The sequence below is a fragment of the Corvus brachyrhynchos genome, unplaced genomic scaffold (assembly GCF_000691975.1).
Source record: "Corvus brachyrhynchos isolate BGI_N302 unplaced genomic scaffold, ASM69197v1 scaffold223, whole genome shotgun sequence".
Classification (NCBI taxonomy): Eukaryota; Metazoa; Chordata; class Aves; order Passeriformes; family Corvidae; genus Corvus; species Corvus brachyrhynchos.
Window position 1 is genome coordinate 3,864,094 of NW_008237174.1, and position 23,588 is coordinate 3,887,681.

Sequence of the window (23,588 nt, forward strand, 5' to 3'; positions counted from 1 at the left end):
CAGCAGGAAGACTGCCTTTTACCCACACTGATGAGAGAGTGAGGATGCTATAAAGAGTTATAGGAAAAAAGAATAGGAATCTTCTTTCAGGTCCTGTTCATTTAGAAAGATAAAAATGATGATCTGAACAAACATCAATTTCAAAAACTTAATTGCTGTTTTAGTTCTCTAGACTATAATGTAGTGTGGCCTGTAATTATTTTAAAAGAAGAATGGTGTATTTTTCCTTTATTGTTGGGTGCTCAGTTTCACAGCTCACATACTGAGTATTTTACAGACTGTGTGAGGGACATTCTGTTAAATGTCTTCCTTGTGTGAACGTTTCAGCCTGGTGTGTCTGGACAGACACTGAACACAGAAAGAACATTTGAAACTGTCAGGCTTTGTAAGGGACATAAAAACATAATGGCTCCAAATGAAATTGTTGCTTTAGAAACAAGTCAAATGCTGCACCAATACATAATTATGTCAAAGTAAGCCAAAATAACATAGCACATTCCCTGCTGTGTTTTATCTAACCGTTTTAATAGAGTGGCATTCAAAACCTCTTACATGATCTTACCAGGTGCATTTCATCTCCTTCAATCCACTGGGTCCAACCACGGCCTTCTTTCTCTCCATTCTGTACACAAAGCAGCTTATCTCCATCCCAAGACACGGTAGTCTAACAAAACAGACATGTTTGGTATTACTGTAATATTCTCTGATATTGGGATTAGTTTCTGTGAAGCAAGACTTATCTCTAATGATTAGTGTATCTCATAAAAAGAATGATTGTAGAGTGTTGTACCACTTAGGATAATTACAAAATAAATGAGCTTGAACAGAAAGTTGCTGCCCAACTGCCTGCCAAAAACTGGAGGGATGAGATAAAGCAAGAAAAAATACCATCAAAATCATTGTGTAAGAACACACTCCTCTCTCTCTGCTGAAAAATACAGCAGCAGAAGAGCCCTGCAGCCTAGCACTGTATTTGCAAAAGGAGCTGAAAACATAAGATCCAGTTTGTTTTTTTCCACCGTGATTCCCCAGGTGCTCTACCTGAAAAAATTCCCATTTACTGGCACTATGGATGAACAAAGCTTTTGAATACTGAGCTGGTTTTTCCTCATGTCTCAATCTGCCTTCCTTCATCAAGCAGAGTGGTTTGGAAGTATCAGCAAGTTGGGAACTTTGCCAGCATCCTGCTTTTTGCAACTGAGGCTGGGGAACTAGTTGAACCGGGACTGGTAGAGTAAGTCAAGAGTCAGGTGCAGTAACCAACACTGCACTTTTGTGAATATTGGTGCTGTCCTGAGTGGTTCAGTAAAACCTGATTCATAAAACTCCTTAAATGTAGGACAGTGCATCCTACAGCTTGTTACTCTGGTTAGCATTTACTGAAAATTTGCCTTTCACATCCCCCTAAGATAAAGAGAAGCAGTGCTCTGTAAAATATTTAAAGAGGGAAGAGCAGTGACAGTTTGTGCTCCATGAGGATAGTGTAACAATATTAGCACATGGCTTTTAAATCAGCTTGTTTGATGGGACTCTGAGGACTAAATATAGAATTACTGTCTACCTTGTAAAAGTCTTCAGCCACTGCTTGCATCACTAGTCAGATATGGAGAGATGATGAATTCTGATTTGCCATTAAAGGACATTTACTGCATCCATCCTGTGTAGTTTCTAGGGAAGAAGTCAGCCTACATTTTTCCTTCTGGTAATTAAAACCAGTTCAACACTCAAAAACTATCCAGTCCTATTTATTTAATCTGTGTATGTCACAAACAATTAATTCTTAAATGATAACCATGACAGCCACTATCTTTGAATGAGTGCAGGCAGCAGCCTCCTCCTGTGGGAAGCTTTAGACTACACAAGCATGGAAAATGAATCACTACAAAGAGTGCCAGGATAGATAATGATAGGCAAGGCAATAGTATTGATCCCATCAGTCTGTCTGCACCACATGGGGGCTCTGAAAGACTAACTCATGTGTTCTTGCTAAAAATCTCTCTAATTTAGAAAATGCATTCACAAATTCTTCTGTTCTCTTTTGTAAAGTGATGTATTTAAACCAAGCAGTAGATAACATTTTATGAAACCATATCCTTTAAATACAAAAAATGCTAATGCAGGAAGGAACAACACATTTGGGTAAAGCTGTAGTTAAAGCTGTGGTCACCATAACCTAAATCCTTTCCCATATCTGAATCTGCAGACATCCACTGAAAAGATACAAGATAACAAATAATAGTAGTCAAAGCGAATAATGTCTAATTTATATGGTACCATATCTACGGATTTCTGATTCTAAAAAATGAATATAACAGAAAAAGAATGACGATTTGTAGATGTGAGGGATACTGTGGAATGAAGCATTTGTATGTGCAACTTTGCTTAGTAACTGCACTTATTTGTATCCACTGAGTATTAGCTCAGCATAGTTTAATCTTTAGTCTAGCTTAATAGTTAAATTTTGTGGGCTTATATGTGAATTCAGAGGCAATATACCATGAAAAAGTAGGATCCAACTTTATTAATCCTACTAATGTTCAAAGTCAGTTGTGAATGTTATCACACGCGATAATATTCACTGACTTAGTACACTTGGGGGAAATAGAGAAATATTTGTAGCAGCACAAGGAAATGTTAACTTTTTAGCCTCCAAGGGTGATTGAAATTGTTTCATCTCAGAAAACAACACACTTTTTTTCTCAGGATTTGTTGTTTTTCCAGTCAAGATTAGATATTGCTTTTTGCAATTTGATGATAACCACGAAGAGTGTAAACCCACAGACATTAACCAAGCTGTCTTATCACACAATATTCTCAGGTATCCTCTGCATTCCCTTTGAGAAATATAAATACTGAGGGGATATGAGTAAACCATACAATTTCGGATTTCTGTATGTAGCTATTTTGCTCTGAAGGTTATAAAGGGCAGAATGTATTGCAAGAGAACATAATGTCATTTTCTTTGTTAGCAGGAACAACCACTTTATGACAGTAAGATTAATCAGTGGCATCTGTATCCTTTCTTTAGGTCAAACTGTAATGTCTCAATGTCTCTTTTATTAAACTAATACACAAGATACAAAATTCTCTTTCAAGTCAGATTGAAACACGTCCTTCCACACACAGTGTTAGTCGAGGTTGAAGTTGCTCTGGCTGTTAATGTGCACTGGCTGCTGCGAACATTCCACCCTCTACAACACCTAAACCAGAGCAATGCTTGCTTTACAACATTCCAAAATATTTGAATTAGAATATAAAAATAATACTCCAGAAATACTGCAGGGCAAATGCTGTACATATAATCTCTCTTGCTGTATCTAAGAGCAAGTATTTATTTTTGAAGACTGGATCAGGATATCGCCACGGTATAATCAGGAGCCAAGCACTTGTAGACTGCTAAGGCAGTTCTGTATGACCCTTTGGTTCCTCCTATTTTGCTCTCCTGGTACACACTCTCAAGATAAAGAAACACTTTACCTTTTATGTAAAGCTACTTTTCTTAGAAAAGTATGCCTTTGTAATTGACCTTGTTTGCCCCCATTTTGGTAATAGCATTACCTAAGGTCTGCCTTATTACAGAGGCCGAGCTACTGCCACTGACCCGGAATGACTGAAAATCTTTGCCAGGCTTTGGTGGACATGGCAGGCCCTGGCAGACAGCTCCTATTCTTTATCCTCTTCCATAAGAGGAGGAGAGGTAGACAAACTCAGAAGACTCTGGAAAGCGGCAGTTTCCAGTAACAGAACCAACTAGTTGAAAATGGAGTATTTCTCTAAAACTGAAGACTGTCTTTTCAAGCATCTTGTACTACTTGCATAATAAATGGAAGACATTGTTTATGCCTTTCCACTACATAGTACATAATCTAGTTCACCATAAGCAAGTTTGTATCTTGCTTACTTACCACCGGATCATACTTAAACCTAAGGTGAACACTTCCTAAGTCAAGTGCATGTAATTCTGTAGGAAACTTCAATAGAAAATGGTGATGAGTGCAATTAGTCAACAGTGCTATTAACAGTACTAAAGGAATGCATGGAAAGGTAACGGAGTGAGGTAAAAAACAGGGAGTCTTGCCTCAATTTAACTCTTCTCAAAAATTCCAACCACCAATATTGCACATTTTTCAGATTGTGTACACTTTATTCTTGAGGTGTAATACTAGAGAATGGAGCTCCTCTGGGAAGTGAAAAAGCATTTGAAGCCTGAGAACAGAAAAAAAGTTCAAATTCTCTTTAGTTTTATGGTATGGTTTCTGTAGTCTTTCACTTTTTGTGTGCTTTGATATTCTCTTATTACTTGGGCGCCCACATACTTTTTTTAGTGATTTAATCTTTATGTGTTATGAAGATTTAAATTTATATGCATAGCACTACCTGGATCTTCCTGAATATTAAAGCTGGAGGAAATTATAATTAAAGTATTCTCATTACTGTTTCCATCTATGAGATGAGGTAGATTTATTAAATGAAATATTAAGTAAATCCCAAACAAATTATTGACTACGTATCTGCTTTTTCTTTAGTAGCAGTAACCGTAGTGAAATCTGGCACTATTTCAGCTTCCAGTGGCAAATCATACTGACCCACAGCCAGAGATAATGATCTTTGTAATTTACTGAAATAGTCATCAAACATGTTGTCAGAGTACTTTGCATTTCCCAGTAAGGTCTAAGTGCAAAGATGTTTGGTGCTGGCTCTGCACAATGTTTCTCATTCCCCTGCTGGCAATTCCTGTGTGCCTGCTTGGGTCAGGCGCTCAGCAATTGAAGGTACAGAATGTATTTTACAGATCAATGGAAGAAAATAACTTTTTTCAAAGTAGTTAATGAACATTTTTTGTTAATGCTACATAGATTTTTGACACATTGCCTTTATAAGTATGAATTGTACCTACCACCTTTCATCAAAAATATATTATTGATTTCCTATCTGTAGGAGAAACACAGCAGTACCAGTTCTATTTTTCTCCTGCTTCCCTCAGAGTGTTGCCTCTATATATGGAGCACCAAATGACTGCAAAGCTATGAGTGCACGACACACTCCCATCTCAATCCAGTAATTCTCTGCTTGGGAGAATGACAGGCCATTTTACAACTGTAATTCTGATCTAAGAAGGATTAAAAAATGGAAAGTCATTTTTTTAGGTCAGATGAAACAGAAAAATCCAATTCGAGCTGTGTCTTGTAAATAACACCAAAGAAAATATCCTAGAACTTTTGGTAAAACACGGTAATATATCCAACAAAGTATTTAATAGCTTCTCAAGATAAACCATTTCATCTGTACTTAGTATCAAAGTGATATAAAAACCTCCTGTAAGCAGTTTTTTTGGGAAAACATGAAGTATTGATAGAATAAACTAACCTTGATGCCACAGACAAATAGCTGCAAGGGGGGAATTCTGCCATGTGATCACTCCCTATGGCCTCTGTGCAGAAGGCTGCTCCCAGGGGAATACAGCCTTGGCGAGCTTTGTCACCTCTCCACCCTGAAACCCCTTTTATCTCATCACATCTGCATCTGGAAGTTCAGCCACAGAGAGAGAAACTACCGAGAAAACAACAAACCCAACAGAGCATTTCCTGGAAGGATTCCTGGGCTTTATCTCCAGATACTGGTGCTGGACAAAGGCTGAACCTATTTAGCCATGCTGTAGCTCAGTCATGGCAAAGTCTTCTTTGCTTCTGTCATTGTCAGCATCTCCAGTGGCAGCATTGCTAGAAAAGAGGCTTAGGATTGTACTGAAAAATTTTAGATGAAAGGTAAGCTGTTGTCAGATAGGATCAGGTCTTAATGTTCGAATTTCTTATTTTGAATCCTTGCTCATAAGGGCAACAGAGGAAAGTGAAGACTAGAGGTATGTTCCAGGGAGCAGGAAAGTAAATGTGCAAAAGCTCCAGGCTATGCAGCTGACAATATGTGGGAGGAGGAGGACAATATTTTAGACAGTGCATATTGTTTTATTTCTTAGGAATGGTGGATTTTTTTCTCACTGAAATAAAATTGTATACAAATAATACAAAAATAGGAAAACTTGTGCATATCCCATGCCAGAAAAAAAAGTAAAACCTGTCGCATCCTATTCACTCTGTGCAAAGATCAGAATCGATTCTAAGACACTTACTGTTTAAATTAATGGGTATAACTGATTTATCCCCTGTGTAATTTTAGCAAGATGCAATTGTGTGTAACACTAATGGTTTGTCATTCAAAATTGGATTTGTTAAGTCTGGTTCTCAGCTTTTCAGCTAATTCTTTCTGATTGCACTTTCTGCATTCATAACTCTCAGAGCTGTTTAGAGTTCACAAAAAGTGGAAATACTAAACCTATCCAAACCCACCTTCCCTGCAGAACTTTAGTATGCTAGCAGAAATTTTGTGAATAACTAGCTCAAAAGCTTCTAATCAGTCTTGTGGTTTAGACATTAATCCAGCACTGCAAAATGTGAAGTTTATGACATCTTAAATTATACAGCAAAAGATTCAGATCATCTCATTTGCTATCACCGTGCAAATGTGCTGAGCACATCACTTACAGGTAGTAACAGTAATGCCAAAGGAGCAAGCAGGGTGGAACAAGGCAGGAAAAAGGAAACTGCTCCTCCTCACTGAGGCACAGAATGGACCAGAGTCCATTCTGAGAGAGCCTGAGATAGACCCAGGAGTGGACTTCTGCTCTCTGGAGCCTCAAAGAGGTTGACTGGAGGACTTTTCTTCCTCACCTGTTGAGAGCAGTTTGTAAAAGGTGAGAAATACCAGCAGAAAAACTATCATGAAGTCTACCTCTTTTAAATTATACCTCCCTCTTCCCCAAAATAAAAAATCAGTAATTATGCCAATGAGGAGCTGGGGAAATTACAGTACTACAGAGACAGGAGGCACTAAATCTGAGAGAAGACAAGCCCCAGCAACAGTGATTCTAGAATAATGCTTGTTCCACCAAAGTACATGAGAAAACACAAGCCCAAAAGGGCAGCACTGGAAGGGTAAAGAAATAAAACAGCTAAATCAGAGGGATCGGGTGAAGACATATTGCTGATCTTGCATCTTGCTAGACAGCCACAATTTATTTTGAATCTTCTCACCCTGTGGGAGATCCCTCCTGCAATTCCATGTACTGGAATGTTGTTTGTTGGTTGTTGTTTTTCTGGCAGCAAAGCCTTAATTCCAAAACCTGCTCTGAACTAGATTAACAGCTGTGAATTCCATTTGTGTAACAGAGGAACCTGCCTAAATAGTTAAATAAGCTTAATGAATGTGATTTTGTAACAGGGCTTTATTCTGACCTTGAAGTGGTATAAATCAAATTATATCCAGAACAACTAACTCCACTGCATTTTTCCTGAATACAAACTCGAGAGGAATCAGTGTCACATTCAGCACGTTTGTTAATTAAAACAGAGCCATGATCAGTTTCAAACAACTTCCTACCTTCAGTCAGATATGTCACATGTCACAGAAGGGCCAGTCAGGTGTCTGTGAACAGTCCTTATGTGGCTGTTTTAAACATTAACTGACACTTCACATGGTAAGATGTATTATAGATCTGACATGTGAATTCTACAACTCCCAAATCCTCCTCATCCTACCCCACCCCAGCCAATCTTAACTATGACTAGAAGTTCTATTAGTTCCAAAAAGGAACCCTGAACACCTACTTGATAACTTATTCACGGTTATATTCCACTTGTATTCAGTTTTAGATAATGAAATGGTTAAGATGTATTATTTCCCACTTTCAGTTTAAAATTCTTGCAGTTTTCTCTGTTTTCCAATCCCCTGCCTTTGTCCTTTGTCATTTCACTCCCTGCTTCAATGGAAGAAGAAAATTACTGTATCAGAGAGCACAAGGTTCTAAGTTACCAAAGCACCTCTCATATGCTTGGACAAATACTCAGTTATAACACAACTGTTCTCAGTTATACAAGAAATTCTGCTGTTCTATATTTAGAACATAAAATCTTTCTTGATTTTTTAACAGATTGCTTGCCCTTAGTCTCTACCAAAAGAGATTAATTCTGCATCGTGTAAGACAAAGCAATTCAGTCTTTCAAATGCCTGAACAGCAGAGAATAATTATAATGCAAAAGTTTTCTCTGACTTTAGCAGAAAAGTGATTAGAAAAACAAAAATTTTAGGAAAGTAATTTTTGCATCTGAGCTATCCAATTCTCAATCTGCTTTGACTCATTGGATGCAAAGACTTGCAATGTGAATCTTCAGCCTTTGTTTCAGCATTTTAAGGTTTTTCACTTAACTTTTTCATAATTTCTTTACTAAATACTAAGTAAATTGCACTGTGAAGGTACAGAAGGCTTGTGTGCCTTGTTCTTATGTGCTGGTACATATTTCACATTGTAGATGTTTCATCAGCTTCACTGGTTATTACTGACAGTGAAAAAGGGAAGCACAACTATCTCCTGATGAATGAGAGATACTTTCAGAGATGGCTTTGTATTAATTGTTTCAATAAGGTCTTCCTCTTGCATGCACAGTAAATTTTTTCCTAATGTCAAAACTTCAACTTACTTCTAAAATAAGTATCAGCAAAACTTTTTAGCCTTTACTCCTCACGGACAGTATTGATTTGGAATTACTGTAGTTACACTCTACGCTGACTGACTCAAAGATATGTTTTACAGCTGAAAGGTGAACACAATTTCAGTGAATTACACACGGGATCTAACCTGTTCACTGTGCTGATATTATTTTTACAGATATGTTAACTCTAGCTAGATGATATATTCTTCATTAAAAGAAAAAACAATCTATCCTTATAGGATGAATTACTTCTACGGTTATTTTTGCTGGTCTCCTGATGATTGCTCTGCTGTACAGATTAATGTTTAATGTGTAATTTGTCTTATCCATGTTACTTTGTACTGCTCATACATTGAGCTACTTGGATAAAACTTGCCCAGTGGTCTGCTCAGTCCACAATATAAATAACAATAATTGATTCACAATCTCTCCCATTACACAGGTTGACTATTAATGATTAAGCCATTTATGGCATGCAGTTCCACAAGCTCTACATGAACAAATGGAACACCAAGAATGATATTCAACCTTTGCTTTTATGGTGGTTTTCTTCGTAACACCACTCAGGGAGTGGTCCGGTATCTCTTACAACCTCCATGACTCTTCTTTCACAAGACTCCTTCTGCACCTTTGGAGTTATTTTGCCGCTTATTTTGCCTGACATTATGGTTACCAGATTTGGACTGAAGTCACTTCATATGTACTATTTTGCCGTTGACAAAACAGAGGTCTCATGTAGAAAAGAAATGTTTAATAAGAAAATTGAACTATAAAGTGTGATATGCTGCAACAGGGCAAATAAAGCACCAGTGGTCAGAGACCTGAACTGTCCAGCTACAGCTGGAGACCATAAAGAGACACGGAGATCTCTGGGGTGTTTTGGTGGAATTACATCCCTAAGTCCTTCCTAAAAAAAACTCAGTCAGAGTCAGTGACTACCCCTAGTTGTTTGGGTTTTTTGTTTGTTTGTTTGTTTGTAACAGGCAAGAAGGTGCTGATACCTTCTGCTTCCAAGGCTGAATAAGCATTTTCCACTGAACAGTAAATAGATAAATGTTTGAGTAACCTTTGAAAGTAGGCTGAACTAGGTTCTACTCCAAATCAAACAGCTGTTGTAGTGAGTAAAATGATCTCTCTCTAGATTCTTCTTTCTGGTTTAACATTTTGAATCTTTCCCTTATCACTCAATGTAGCAAAATAGGTTAGAGAATTTTGGCTTGTTAAAATTTTTTTCCACCACATAGAGGATGGTTTAGTTCTCCTTTAGATGGGAATTTAGTGGTATTTAAGTACAGATAATGCTTAGACAGGGACAGTTCTGTGCACACCCAAACCTTTTTAACAGATGTTTTGAGCATTGGTGTCTTTGATGGTAATTCAATCATCTCAGTCTTAAATCTTTCCTTGGGCTCGTAACTGTTCAGTGAATCTGCACCTCAGTATCCTGATTAACAGCATTCCAGGAGCCAAAACCACATTATGCCATTGGGGCACTTTCCTAAATACAAAGGCCCCTCCCTTCTGAGAATTTTGTATTCTGCACTCTCATCAAACTTGCACCCCCCGTAATATGGACTACAGAGGGACTCAGGCACTCAGTAGCCAACCATTCTTTTTCTCTGGTCTTCACAATTTTTCCCTTTCCTGCCATGATCAGAACAAAAGCAAATTTGCAAATCTTAGTGTGAGAGAAAAGTATTGGTTTTAAATAGCACTATCTTTTTAAGAATGGAAACCTATTCATTCTCTTTTATGAGATTCCTCCTCTAGAGTCCCTCCTGAGATAATTTTCTTTGTCAGCTTCCTCACTGTAGAATACTGGCAGTGTCATGCTGTCAAAGTAATAGCTGAGAACTTGCTATTCTCAAGTTTTTCCCCTGTAAATTGATATTTATCATTCCTAAGTTAAAAAGCAAAAAGAGCTCATAAGACAGAGCTATTGTAAAACAAAGTCCTCAGTGTTTGCTTATTCATTTCAGTAAGATTTGTTCCAGTGGGGTAGTTAAGTGTGTGCTCTAATAAATACACTCAGGAAATTTTTAAGCACTTGGCTATTCTTATTAAGGGAGCAGTGCCTGACCTTGCAATCAGTGGATTTCCTCTACTGTAAAACCTTACTCATTAAAGAGGTTCTGGAAGTGACCCTAGATGTCCTTTTGACTAACAAATACCCTAGTATAAACGAGCATAGCTTCCCTGAGGTTATTATTCACTGATTGATAAAATCGCTTTGTGCTCCTGATTAAAATCAGCATTCCTCTAATACAAAGGCATGCTCAACACTGTAGGTACATCTTGGCAAACTGAGAAGTATAGAAATAATTTCAGGAATAGCCACCAAGGATGGTTAAAAGATGTGTTCTGTGCAAGGCCTCATATTATCAATATTCCTTTCTGTCCACTGTTACAGTTCTACTTCTTACCATGCACTTGCGATCATCCACCCCAGATAAATCCTCCTCAAACTCCTTCCCTACATCAAATTCCATGATGTAGTTTCTAAAAGTGCTTAGCGTTTTAATGATCACATGATCCCCGTTCTGAAGGATTTCTTTGTCAGGCTTTAGCAAGTTCGCTATTTTTCTTACAGCAACATTTACATCTGAAAAAGAAAAAAAATTATTTTTATCCAAAAAAGTCTTCCACAAAAAGAAGCTTGTCGCTTCTAGGGAGAGCTAAAATGAACAAAGATAAATAGATGTCCAAATTTTTCAAACCAGCCTTCTCATCCGGAAAAAGTCTGTAACTGAATTCTTATAACTTTAATAACTTAATGCTTCAATTTTCTGATTATGTGGAATCTTTAAAAAATGCCATTTGTATTTGACAGTTAATAAAGACTTCACTATTCCAATAGAAATACTAACACAACATCAAATACAAACACACAGAATTGCATAAAGTACTGTATTGAATCTTTAATAAATATAAAAACTTTATTTTACTGCTTTTCAAATTATAGGAGTTTTTTTATGTTTGGAATCTGCCACTTACCTCTTCAAGCTATGTAGTTTAATACCTATTAATGTAAGCTTCAAGATGGTAAAAAGTAGAGGCTGCTTAAGGCAAAACAATTTTGCTTAAGGCAATTCTTAAAGTGCATTTCTGAAAAAAATATTTCTCACAAAAATGACTTATAACTGTACAAGAAAAAATAGATTAATGTAAAGAATAAGAGACGTGGCATTTATTGATTATTTATTCAAGAAGTATGAAGGGAACCTTACCCAGTGCTTTCAGATACTCCTCAAAATTGTCATTGCTGATCATTTTCCAGTAGCCATTGAAGTCTGCAGGCATCCCTAACTCAGGTGATTGTCAAAACCAAAGGCTCAGAGCTGTGGGTTGATTCTGCACCACACAACTCACTGCCTTTCTTTGCAGCAAGTTTGAACTCTGGTTTCTTTTATCTCATTTTTTAGACCATGGAGCTATGCAAGTCCTTCTAATCTGATTATTGTTGAAGTGCTGCCTTTAAATCCTTCCACTAGGCTGAACCTCTGAGATTTCTAATGACAACAGGATGACTTCGTTTAAAATGAATGAAATATTCACCTTTCATATCGCTTGTGTAAGGGAAATCCATTTTAATCATACTACTCTTCATTTTTCATGCCACTCAAAAAAAACCCCTTTCAGATAGCTTTAGTTTAGGATATTAGCCAAAGCTATACAAGTGCTTATGCGTTTTTTGAGGCAAATTCTTTCTTGAATATGTTTCAGCAACTTTATGCTTTCTTTCAAGAAAACAATCATAGAGACTCATTCAGTGAAAGCCACCTGTGTATGGTACTCCTTTCACTTGTTCCACAAGCTCCTTAATTCTAGAGAAGCACCACGGAAGCTGCTTGACCAACTGGGGGCTCAAAAGGACCAGTTAGATGGACACTTGTATTAAGAAGCACTGGTTAGCTCTGTACAGTGATAAATGCTACATCACTACTGAATTAATGCTTTCAGTTAAGAAACTTTGAAACACAGAGGTAGAACTTCATATTCTTTGAAAGTGACTTCTGTCAGAAATGAAATACACTGAACCACCACAACAGGCAACCAGCATAGAAGAGCACGGATTTTTCCTGCTAACATTAGAGCTCAAATACTGAGCGTCTCAGATGTTTTCATATGGTAAAGCTGAAGTCCCTATTGGATATATTATCTACTCTGGGGCTTTGGCAGTTGCTTGCTCTTATAGAAGACTCTGGATCAGAGAAGAAAAGAAACCTACTTTAAATGTGGGGATGAGGACTGTCTGTCCTTTGAAAACCCGGAGGCTTAGAAGCAGTATAAGTAGCACGTGCATTTTTAAGTACTTGCATGAAAGAAGATTTATTTCCAGCTCTTGTCCAAATTGCCAAAAATCAAAAAAGTTATTCAGGATCTTATAATGTCAAATTTTAGAAGCAATGTATATTTAAACATATCGCTCTCTCTCTCAAGTTATGATTCATTGTATTTTGCTGTTTTAGAACAGTAAGGATTACAGAATTACAAGTTAGGAAAGTGCTGTGTTTGACCCTTAAGTCATATTTATTGACTTATTGAAAATATTGAAGTCTTAAGAATATTTATTGTAAAGATCTCCTTTCTTTTATTTTCACAAGGAAGCTTTTCTTTGTATATTTTAACCTCTGCAGCTGAGCATCCCAATTTTCTTGAGCACTACCACACACATTCATGGATTTAAAACACCACATGATTTCAAGAAATTTTGGACTTTCCCTTCATTATTAAGAAGAAACAACTTTCTCAAGAAATTTACATGAAAAAACTCCTGGTCTGACTTGGCACACACTGCAGAAATCAGTCACTCAGAGGATTTATTGTTGTGTTATGCAGCTTGAGAGGCTGAAGGAAGTCCCCTTCATTCTTGCGCTCGCTCTCTTCTGTGTAGATATTGTGGTGTGCAATGTAGGCAATAACAGAGTCTGGTATGAGATATTTCACGCTCTGTCCTCTGCACAAGGCAGAGCGTATCTGTGTTGCACTGATTTCATTCTGAATCCACTCTTTCACTAGAAAAATATTGTGCTGAAATTTCGTTAAAAGGTCCGATTCCTGGATATACTGAGATGGATCAGAGCCAGCCCGGCTAATACACACCAAACCGAACTTTTCCACTATTTCTTTGATGTCTTCTTCCTTCCAAAGATTGGGTGTCTTAAATGTCTGCAGAAAATCAGCCCCACAGAGTAGCTTTAATTCTGGTAGAACTGGAAAGACAAAAGGAAATAAGAGATGTCTTATCCTTTTCCAGTCTCCTAGGAAGTTTATACTTAAAATTGGTTTGAACTTGTCAGTTTAAAATTTTTTTTTTAAATTTATTTTTAAAATCATCTACCTTTACTCTAGGCTTTTTTGCAGAAGGTTGCAAGAAAAATTCAGTTTAGGTTTTTATGTGTCTGGTCACAATTACTTACTTTATCACCTACTTCATCACTCAAGGCATATTGAATATTATCTCTACACAGTTAAAGGAGAATTTTTACTCCACTCAAGCAATCCAAAAGGGGAAAGAAGCAAATAAAGAGAAATACTTTAGCACAAAGATTAGACTTGGTTGAACCTGGCTACTCCACCCCATCCTGCCCTGCTGTTCTTTATTTTCTCTATTTCTTATTTGCTGTTCACTGCCTAAGCCCCAGCGCAGAACTCTTTCCTCAAACTTCTTCTGTAGCACTCATCATTTTTCCATCTGAGCATTGCACAAACATTGACCAGGTATTTTCACAGCCTTGTATTCCTGTGAAATGAAGGGGAAGGATGGAGGTATTGCCTTCCCTTTACACTTATTTGATGGTTAGCACATCTGAAAGTCTTCCACAAACATCTTAAAGGAGACATTCAGAAAGTAAGAAATGTTCCAGTGATGATGCATGAAAAGCATAACTTCCTTCCCCTACCAACTGTAAAGGTACAACTCATCAACAACCAGGAACAACTGAAATGTATTATTCATGTCCAAGAGATGCTATAATACTAGAGGAAAAAGGCAGCGTATCAAAAATCCAGCAGCATCCTAGCCAGTCATAGGACTAGGGAATATGATTAGATAGGAAACTGAAAACTGACATCGTTTCCAGAGCCTGCCATGCTTCTACTGCCAACAGGAGCTTTTCTGGCCAGAAAGGCAGCAAACATCAACATGTCAGCATCACAGCTGCAGTATCCATACACTTTGTCCACTGTCTAATACTAGAAGTAGAATTCTAAGTACTCCCTGTATTTTTCATATTTTTTATTCATATATTTCATGCTTTGCAGAACAAGCAGGACCACAACATAAATCTCTGACATAGCTAAAGAGATGCTTATAAAACCAAGAATTCATACAACTCCAAGGTCTCCTATCTGTGTGGGAGTTACTACAAAACAACTGCCCCAGGAGTTACGTTGGCATTTGGCATGGCTTGGTTTTGGCAGGCAGCTTCAACCCTCAAAACTCACCAGCTACTATGTTCAATTTTTTCACTGCTGATCTGGTAAAGCTGTACTGTTTTTAATGCTAAACACAGCATCATGTTTACAGTCATGAACCAACCTGGTTGCTGGCAAGAAAGGGACTCTCCCGTAGACCTTTCTGTGGGATGTTTGTTTCTCATGAACTCCTTGGACTGGAACACTCTGAGCGATTCATTATAATGGTGCCTGCATTTAAAATAAAGGCTTCTGTGTGAGGTAATCCTCTCAGAGATGCAACAAAGCGATTACCTGGCACTTTCCCATTCAAGAATAGGGTCTACTTTTATGCACGTTGGATTTGAATACCATTTGTTAAGAATTTGGCACATTTGTTCTGTCATGAGATTAGTATCAATGTAGTTACATTTTGTGGAATTCACAAGCAATCTCCTTAATGGCATCTTGGTTTGAAAATCCTTTTTGAAATTCTACAGCAATTTTGGCAGCTACTACATTTAAAGCATAGTGGAGGTTTTTTGCCTAAAACAGGACTAAAATCTCACTTCAATCACTAGCTGTGATTTCTTGACTAAATACAACCTCTCATGATAGTGTTTTTATAACGTGTGCTCTGTTTTGAGTAGAAGCCATTCCTGTCCTCTCTTCTCCTCTTCTCCATAAAAATATGTTCCCCGAGTTTTTACCCTGCTGTTTTCCCATTCATTTTAATTAAAAGAATCACAATTCCGAGAAACTAAAAATTCTCCTAAGATTTTTCACATCTTCTGTGTTTGTATTTTTACTGAATTCAGATCCAGGAAGGCAGGCAAGGATCCCTTTTTCAGTTTTTCCAGGTTTCTGCTACTTTATTTTTTCACCGCTCCTGATCCCTGGTGCCCCCCTGCAATACTGGTATTGCTACCTCATGGCAGTCACCTTTTCCTTCCAAATCAGCACAGCCTTGCTTGTTTAGAATAGTCCCTGCTTTGCACCATCCCGAGCCAGGCTTAAGCATTGTTCATATCTGCACAAGCCAAAATTGTTTCAGGAAACAAGCTCCTGGTTTGACAGGACAAGCAGACACAGAATCAAGTCTGTGTCCAATTTCTGTGTAACACATATGGAGCTACAGTGACCATCAGCTCTTATACAACTGCAGCAATGCAAAGATTCTGAGTTCCAAGGAACAGTCTTAATTCAGTGCACGTACAAAGCCCTAGCTGACCTTTTGAATGTCTGCTGTACAGAAGGAATTTACAGGTTAGGGATTTAAAAGTACACTCTTCAAATCATGCAAATACTTTAGCTACAGGATTAAGTTGCACATGTGTAAAGAAACTACACCCAGACAGGCTGCAAAGCAACCTCCAGTGATTTCTGCTGCTCAGCCATTGGCCAAAGAAACTGCACAGCCAAGAGGTGAGGGACATGTGGCAGTAGAGAGCACGTACCAATAGTTTGGTCTGCGCCTTCCCACACTTCTAATTTTAATCCTATCTTGCTGTAAACAGGCTGCTGCTATGTATAGTCAAGTACACTGACTCTGTGTCGTGGTCTGACATTCTTGGGCCATGAGTCAAAAATAAGAACGCTTGGCAAAGAGCTCACTGCAGGACTAACATTACAAACACTGCAAAAACTGAGCTGCCCCAGGTCTGCTCAGCAGTTCAAGGGCTGGAGGGGGGGGGGAGGGGGTTACATGACTTTAGAGACACCAAAAAGGACAAACCCATCTGCCAGCTTAAGTGTTTTCTGCATGGTGTATGAAGCTTTGAGTAACTATAGAACTCAAGCACAAGCACAACTCAACAAAAGCTGGGTAATGCAGATCTTTGCCAATTTTTAACTGCTCTGTAGTATAGCTGCATGCCAATCAAATCCACAAGAGCGATGAATGCAGTCTTGCTTACTGACAATACTGTTTCCTTGTCTAGGAAGAATACTCACAAAAGCAGGTAAGTGAATAACAGCTCTATTACGTTGCCTCCTCTCTAAAAAAAGCCTGGGGATAGTCTCCAAGATTTCCATACTCATTTAATAGCACTGCGATAAGCGGGATATGAGCTTTGCTTCTTAAGATTCTTTTATGTCACAGCTACTTGGGATCCTCTGCAAAATCCAGAGATTTTGATGAAATGTGACATTTTTATCGCACTCAGTTAAAACAAGTACTGTAGGAAAAGGCCATTCATGTGTTTCAGGACAAAACGTTCTAGTGCAGTTAAGTGTACAACTCAAAATACTGATAAGAAGAGACATTTAGGTACAATAATGATTTCTACCTCTGCCATGCAATAGGAAAATCTCTTTCTATAGGTACTGAAGTTTCCTACCTGAGGGAGCTTATAATGAAGGCAGCAGTTAGTCCTCAGTTTTTTGAGGAGGGAAGAACCTATAGATTAACTTTGAAAGCATGTGAAAACAACTCTACGATAAATCATTGCCTGTTTATACTTAGTAAAAAGCCAGCTCTTTTTGCTCTTATTTTTTCACCTGTGACACTTAAAATACAACACAGAGCACAAACACCTACATTTCATCAGAATCCTGCTTCCCCATTCAAGGGATAAGGCTCAGCATTAGATTATGGCACTGGTTCAGCTCATTAATACAGGCCAACATTTGTGGAAAAAAAAAGATTTAAGCTCATTTCTCTCCTTAACAAGCAGCCATTTTAACATTTTGTGAATTTACTAATAAAACTAGAGGTTCACTTTCTAGGCAAATGTTCATACCACATTCATACTACTTTGCATGAGCAGAAAATTACACATACAGGTTTGATTTACTGGACCTCTTGTCCTAAAGAACTCTGAAGTGGATTTATATCTTACAAACCCCATCTTGCAAGCAGTACTCACTTCAGTTGGAGCTGTGCAAGATCCAAGTAGGATCACCTGATCTCTAACATTTGGGACTGCTTCTCTGGAGGAAAGCAGTTTGACTGAATTGAAGTTTAGGACAAAAGCCCCATACCCAGGCAATACTGTAGGACAGTACTTGGTGACTTCTCACACTGGGACATACAGTTATGACTAGAGAAAGAACAGTTTTCTGCAAAGACAGAAGACCTCCCAGCCTGATCCTGTTATGCTGCCTAGAGGGAAGGGGCAAAAGGAGCAAGTGGATGTCTGTGTTCCCTCAGTGAAGCAAATAAAAGCAGATCTAAAAGGCTCCACCAGTTGTCTTGTAAGTCTGTAGTGAATTCTTATGGATGCTTTTGTAAAGTAACAGGTCAGGCTTTTAACTGCTTTCACACAGAGCCACAAGAGCTTTTGGGGCAGCTGTTGGAAGGCACAATTTAGAGCCCTGAACACCTGTTTCCACTTAGAAAGTAAGCTAGAAAAATGAAGAATCAGTGATAGCTCTTACAGCACATTATTGTCTGTAGACTTCCATTGAGTCTTTCAGTTTAATGGTATCTGTTACCTTCTGTAGCACCTTTTCCGAAGAGCAGTTAGCACAAGAAGTTTGTGTTTTCATACCCTCCATAATAAATTATTATGCTCCATAATGCATTTATTACCATATGGAAAAGACAGGTTTCAAGGTCCTTGCATCAGGTTTTGGACAACTTGTTTAATTTCTCCTCCCAGCACAGAACCACAGCAAACTGAGACTTAGAAGAAAACATCAGCAGTTATGGGCCTGGGTTTACCTTACCATTAGAGTTAATAAAAAAACTATACAAGGATGTGTGAACAGATAAACCTGGAGGCATAATAGTGCTAACATAGCTAATCTGGAACAGAGATACTCTTGAAGAACGAAGTAATTTATAAACTCTCTTACTTTCTGATTACAATCTCTCTATTACCTTCTTAGAGACTTAAACCCAAGAAAGGTAACATGAGAGCCAAGAACTTTTCCTGCAGAACCCAGCACTGGCCATAATTTTTCAGAGGCTTTCCACATGCATCCAACTACTTGAAGGACACTTGTGCAGTACTGTGGTTATTACATAGGTCTGAGGAAAGCAAATGAAAGATTCCTGGTGGGGAATCCTGACTTGTTTGCATGTTTTAGAGGAGCAAGTTCTGTGTATTGACATGGCAGCCTGGCAGATTTCTGGCAGTCAGTAATTTCATAAGGACAGGAAAAAGATAACGTAATCACCTTAATACTTTTACTGTCTCTGTCCATGTCTCCTGCTCACTCTCCCAGGGATCCACCCGGATCCAGTCAGATGTCTCTAGTGCCAGTTTAGCCATCGCTACCCGGTGCCTTGCTGAAACCAAGCCTTTCTTCCCATAGTTATCATTGACAGGAGACATTATGCCTTCAATCACCCGGTATCTTCCTTTGAGAAAAAAAGAAAAGAAAAAAAAGAAAATTACGTCCTCTTCACAGAATCTTGAAAATTTAGGGTGGACAGGGCCTTGGGAGCTCACCTAGCCCAATCTCTTCAAAGGATAACTTCCATGGTGAACTTCAAAGTTGATGCTACGAACAACTTGATTTGGTATTGTTTTTAATCCATTCCCAGCAATTACAAAATTAAAATGCAAACGTTTTCTTCCCCTGTGAACTGCTCACAATTACTATCATGTTTATGCTAACACATGACCCAAAAAGGAAAGCTGGGTAAACAGACAATTTTAAACCAGGTAGCCATAGTCATAATTTATGTTGCAAACTATCAAAATTGTTAGATATAAGTTTCATAGTCCAGTTAGTACAAGCTTTGACACAGCCAGAGCAAAGAGTGACTTAATTGACCACTACTTTGTTCTTAAAGATCTGATCATTGTTATTTATCAGAATCACTGTGCCTCTTCTTTGTGTTAAAGGAAGAATTACAACATATTACTGTGTGTAATGCAGCTATGATTAATGTGATTCAGACAAATCAGAAGATTCAAGCACAGTGATGGGGCTAATGGAGTCTAAAATGAGACTTAGAGCACTGTGCTCCAAACATCAGCCTAGCAGCCACTAAATGCCTTTCTATCTGGCTGATCATGTTAAATACATTTGAACATATGCCCCTAGTTTTCTACCCCTGTAACATAATGTAATCATTAACACAACAGACTCTTGTTAGATTTTGCAGTTCTGGCCTCAAATCAGGAAACAAAAATTAAGCACCACAATAAGCTGCAACGCTCAAGAAATTGAGGGGAGAGAAAGAGTCTTTCAACTGAACAGAAATGAACAAAATTATTTCTAATGTAACACATGCAATTAAATAACTATGATAAATATGATACTGAAAAGTAAAAACATCCTCTTCCTTTTTTCTAATTCAATTATTTTAACAAAGAAACTTCAATTCAGCATGCTACCTTTATTGCTTTGTAAGGAAAATAATATTCCTGATATTTCTGATACTGGCACATGACAATTTAATATTCTAACATGACAGTCTAGTAATGTCACATTTATTTTAAAGTAATAAAATTTTCAAAAGAACTTCATAGAATCAGACTTAAAAAAACCAGCATTAAGAGTCAATGAGATTTACATCCTCTTAAGATGGCAGTTCAAACCATCCTCTATTTTAAAATATTCCCATTACAGGCAAAATGAGCAAGATAAAATTTTCCAGAAACATGCAAAGATGTGTATATAATTAAGTCCATCTCTTGATCTGAAACTGGAAATAATTTCACTTGATTTATGAACAACAATTATTCTCTCATACTCTGGTATTATACAGTGCTATAACAAATTGTCATTTAAAGGGAAAGAAATTACAGTTTGAATTAATTTCTTGTTTAAAGGGAAGGAAACTGCACCTTGAATTCACTACTACGTTAACCTTATTGAAAGGTTTCTCCTATGCTATGACTTTAGTTTCCACATTTCAGTTTCTTTAAGTTTCTACAGATATAAGTTGTTCCCTTATATCTCAACTGAATATATTAAATGAAAAATCATATTTCTATGAGATCATGCTAGCCAAGAATGATATGGGTCTGCCATATCCTTGTGAGATGAAAAGATTTCAGTCTCTAGTCCGGCCTAGAGCTGCATAAATGGGATGACATCAGAGCTTCTGATGCTGTATCAGCTTGCTCCAAAGCAGAAAAGAAACCAACTGGAAGAGAAAAATCAAGGTTGGTAACACCTTCAGACAGTCAAACACAGAAATGGTTTGAGAAGATTCACAACTGAGTAACCCAGCACTATGCACACAGGATGCACATGAGAGCCTTCCACATAAAAATACAAGCTTTAGCTGTCAAAATCTAGGAAATAATTTTATTACTGGCTCTAAATAACTTGTTTCCTATTCAGTAATTTAAAAGTTCATCTATTTAAATATATCCCCCAATTTTGGCAGGCATGCGAAGAGGAAATCATTAAATTCTGTCTCCTTGGGCTTTTCTGAATGTCCACTGCAACTCTCTTCTCTCCCCCATAAATTATTACAGATTACTTCAAACCTTCCTTGGTCCAGAATGATCTTCAAATTCTATTTCTCTGGAATTCTATTTGTTTTCATCATGAAGTATGTTATTATTGTTTGTTCTAAATATGTTGAAAAATCCTCCAGGCCCTTAAGTGGCTTTGCTTTTCAAAATATACCTACCAAAAGCAGGAAAGAAGTTCCTCTTGCTATGAACTTATATTCTCTAAGGACTGTTTAGGAGAACTGGTTATGTTTAGGAAACTAAATATAATGAAAGTAGTGAAACAAAGACTGTCCCTCAAACATGTTAAAGTAGATTATTATGGAAAATAGGTATTTAGTTTTCTGTTATAAAGGTGTCACTGAAAATTGTCACAAACACTAACACAAATTGTAATGCTTAATTAGCTTACTAATACTAAGGCAAATTTATCAAATGCCAATTTCATACACAGTTGTTTGTGTATTTTGGTGGGGCTTCTAAAGATTAATTTCTTCTGGTAGTAAGTCTGGAATTCACTGGGAGAAATTATACCAGAGGTAAATAATAGAAATAAGTAACCACTACAGAAAACCAAATAAATTAAACACCTCCATACATTGAACTCTCCCCCACTACTCATCTTCCTCTCAGTGTCACAGGAAAATACCCAACAGAAGCTCTGCAGCTTTCTGGTGTTACCCTACCCAGCAAACAGGAATAACCTCAGTGGTCTTCCTTCCACCATGTCCAGAGCAGCAGCAACCTAGTGCAACCTAGACCTAGTGCCTGAGTGCTGCTTGATTTCATTCCTTTCCCAACATGCGGCTAAATAAGTATTATGCATAATTATTCCTTCTCAGCTCTGCTGACCAGAACTGCATTTGACACAACCCATTAACAGTGTCACATTTTCCCCCAGTTTTCATAAGATAATAACTCATTATCCTTCACCTTCCCCTTGCATTTGTCTTGCCACAGATAGAAACATGTCTTTCACACCCTCCTCCTTTGCCCTCTATCCTTTTTGGTCTTACCTGGAAACTTGGTGATGTAAATATCCTCTGGAAGCACTTGGGAAACAAGATTAAAAATATCTAAGATAGATTGATTCTAGTACTATTTCTTTGGTCTTTATGGTCAAATGAGGAATACAGTCAGAGGGAAGTAAAAGCACCTGAGAGGTATTAACAAACTGTAAAGGCATCTGCCACAGTCACCACAAGGTTCAAAAAACTTCAAAAAATTTTTAAAACAAGGATTGAATCTCAGAAAATTTTAGCTATGTGTGAGGATGTGTAAAGTGCCAAATTCACATGAGTAGACAGAAAATCCAGATAAAGAGAATGATTTGAGTCATTCAGGCACACACAGCTATGTGTGTTGTATTTAAAAGGCAGCATGACAAGATTTATTGGCTGATATTAACAGAAAAAGGATTAATTACTTGATATGACCATGAAACTGCACTTAAAGTAGTAGAAACCCAATAAAATGTCTTACTTAAAATAGGGATGTATGAAAAATAAGATTAGGCAGCATTTGAAACTGAAGTGATGTACAAAAAGCTGGCAGACAGAATTACTGGAGATGTCAGTCAGGATGCACATCAGGGATAGTCATGACATTCACGACAGTGAAACCTGACTCTGAAGTCACAGAATCCTAGAATTGTTAAGGTTGGTAAAGCTCTGTAAGATCACTGAGTCCAACCAGTAACCCAGCACTAAAACATGTCCCCAGGTGCCATATCCACACATCTTTGGAACACTTCCAGGGTGACTGGTGTGAACTCCAGCCAAGCTATTGCTCAACTCATCATTTCAGCCTGATTTGTGATGGAGCATCACTAGTGAAGTAGCAGCAGAATGAAGCCATTCTCAAGCCTAGGAAACATGCCCCTCACACTAATTAATTCCTCGCTCATTTCAGGCATCCAGGGTGGATGTCAGCTCCAAAATGCACTGTTCTGAGAATGGTGACTGGAGTGAACTCCAGCCAAGCTATTGCTCAACTCATCATTTCAGCCTGATTTGTGATGGAGCATCACTAGTGAAGTAGCAGCAGAATGAAGCCATTCTCAAGCCTAGGAAACATGCCCCTCACACTAATTAATTCCTCGCTCATTTCAGGCATCCAGGGTGGATGTCAGCTCCAAAATGCACTGTTCTGAGAAGGGAATCACTGACTGCTACCTCAAGTCAGACAAGTCTTGTATAACCACTGTTATCCAGCCCCTCCATCAGCTCCCAGGCTGCAGCTACTGCTTCTTCTCAGCAAATAAGCTCCAATTTCTCCCCTCTTTCCC

The 23,588-nt window shown here is 37.9% G+C and overlaps 2 protein-coding genes across 4 annotated transcripts in view; both read right to left on the reverse strand.

Moving 5' to 3' along the window:
* RBP1 (retinol binding protein 1) overlaps positions 1–12,755 on the reverse strand; it is a 16,184-nt gene extending 3,429 nt beyond the window's left edge. The window contains exons 1-3 of the mRNA XM_008629558.2: positions 11,771–12,755; positions 10,967–11,145; positions 563–664 (exon numbers count right to left, since the gene is read on the reverse strand). Coding sequence (XP_008627780.1) covers positions 563–664; positions 10,967–11,145; positions 11,771–11,843 — 354 coding nt within the window. The 5' untranslated portion in view covers positions 11,844–12,755. The remainder of the gene's footprint in view (positions 1–562; positions 665–10,966; positions 11,146–11,770) is intronic.
* Positions 12,756–12,841: 86 nt separating this feature from the next.
* Positions 12,842–23,588, reverse strand: part of NMNAT3 (nicotinamide nucleotide adenylyltransferase 3) — a 21,663-nt gene continuing 10,916 nt past the window's right edge. For 2 of the 3 annotated variants that reach the window (XM_017728847.1, XM_008629559.2), the window contains 3 exons: positions 19,062–19,245; positions 15,085–15,191; positions 12,842–13,756 (listed from right to left, as the gene is read on the reverse strand). In XM_017728847.1, the coding sequence (XP_017584336.1) occupies positions 13,347–13,756; positions 15,085–15,191; positions 19,062–19,245 (701 nt within the window). In that variant the 3' untranslated portion in view covers positions 12,842–13,346. Of the gene's footprint in view, positions 13,757–15,084; positions 15,192–19,061; positions 19,246–19,336; positions 19,949–23,588 lie in introns of those variants that run through there. The other variant, XM_017728848.1, reaches the window with a different exon arrangement.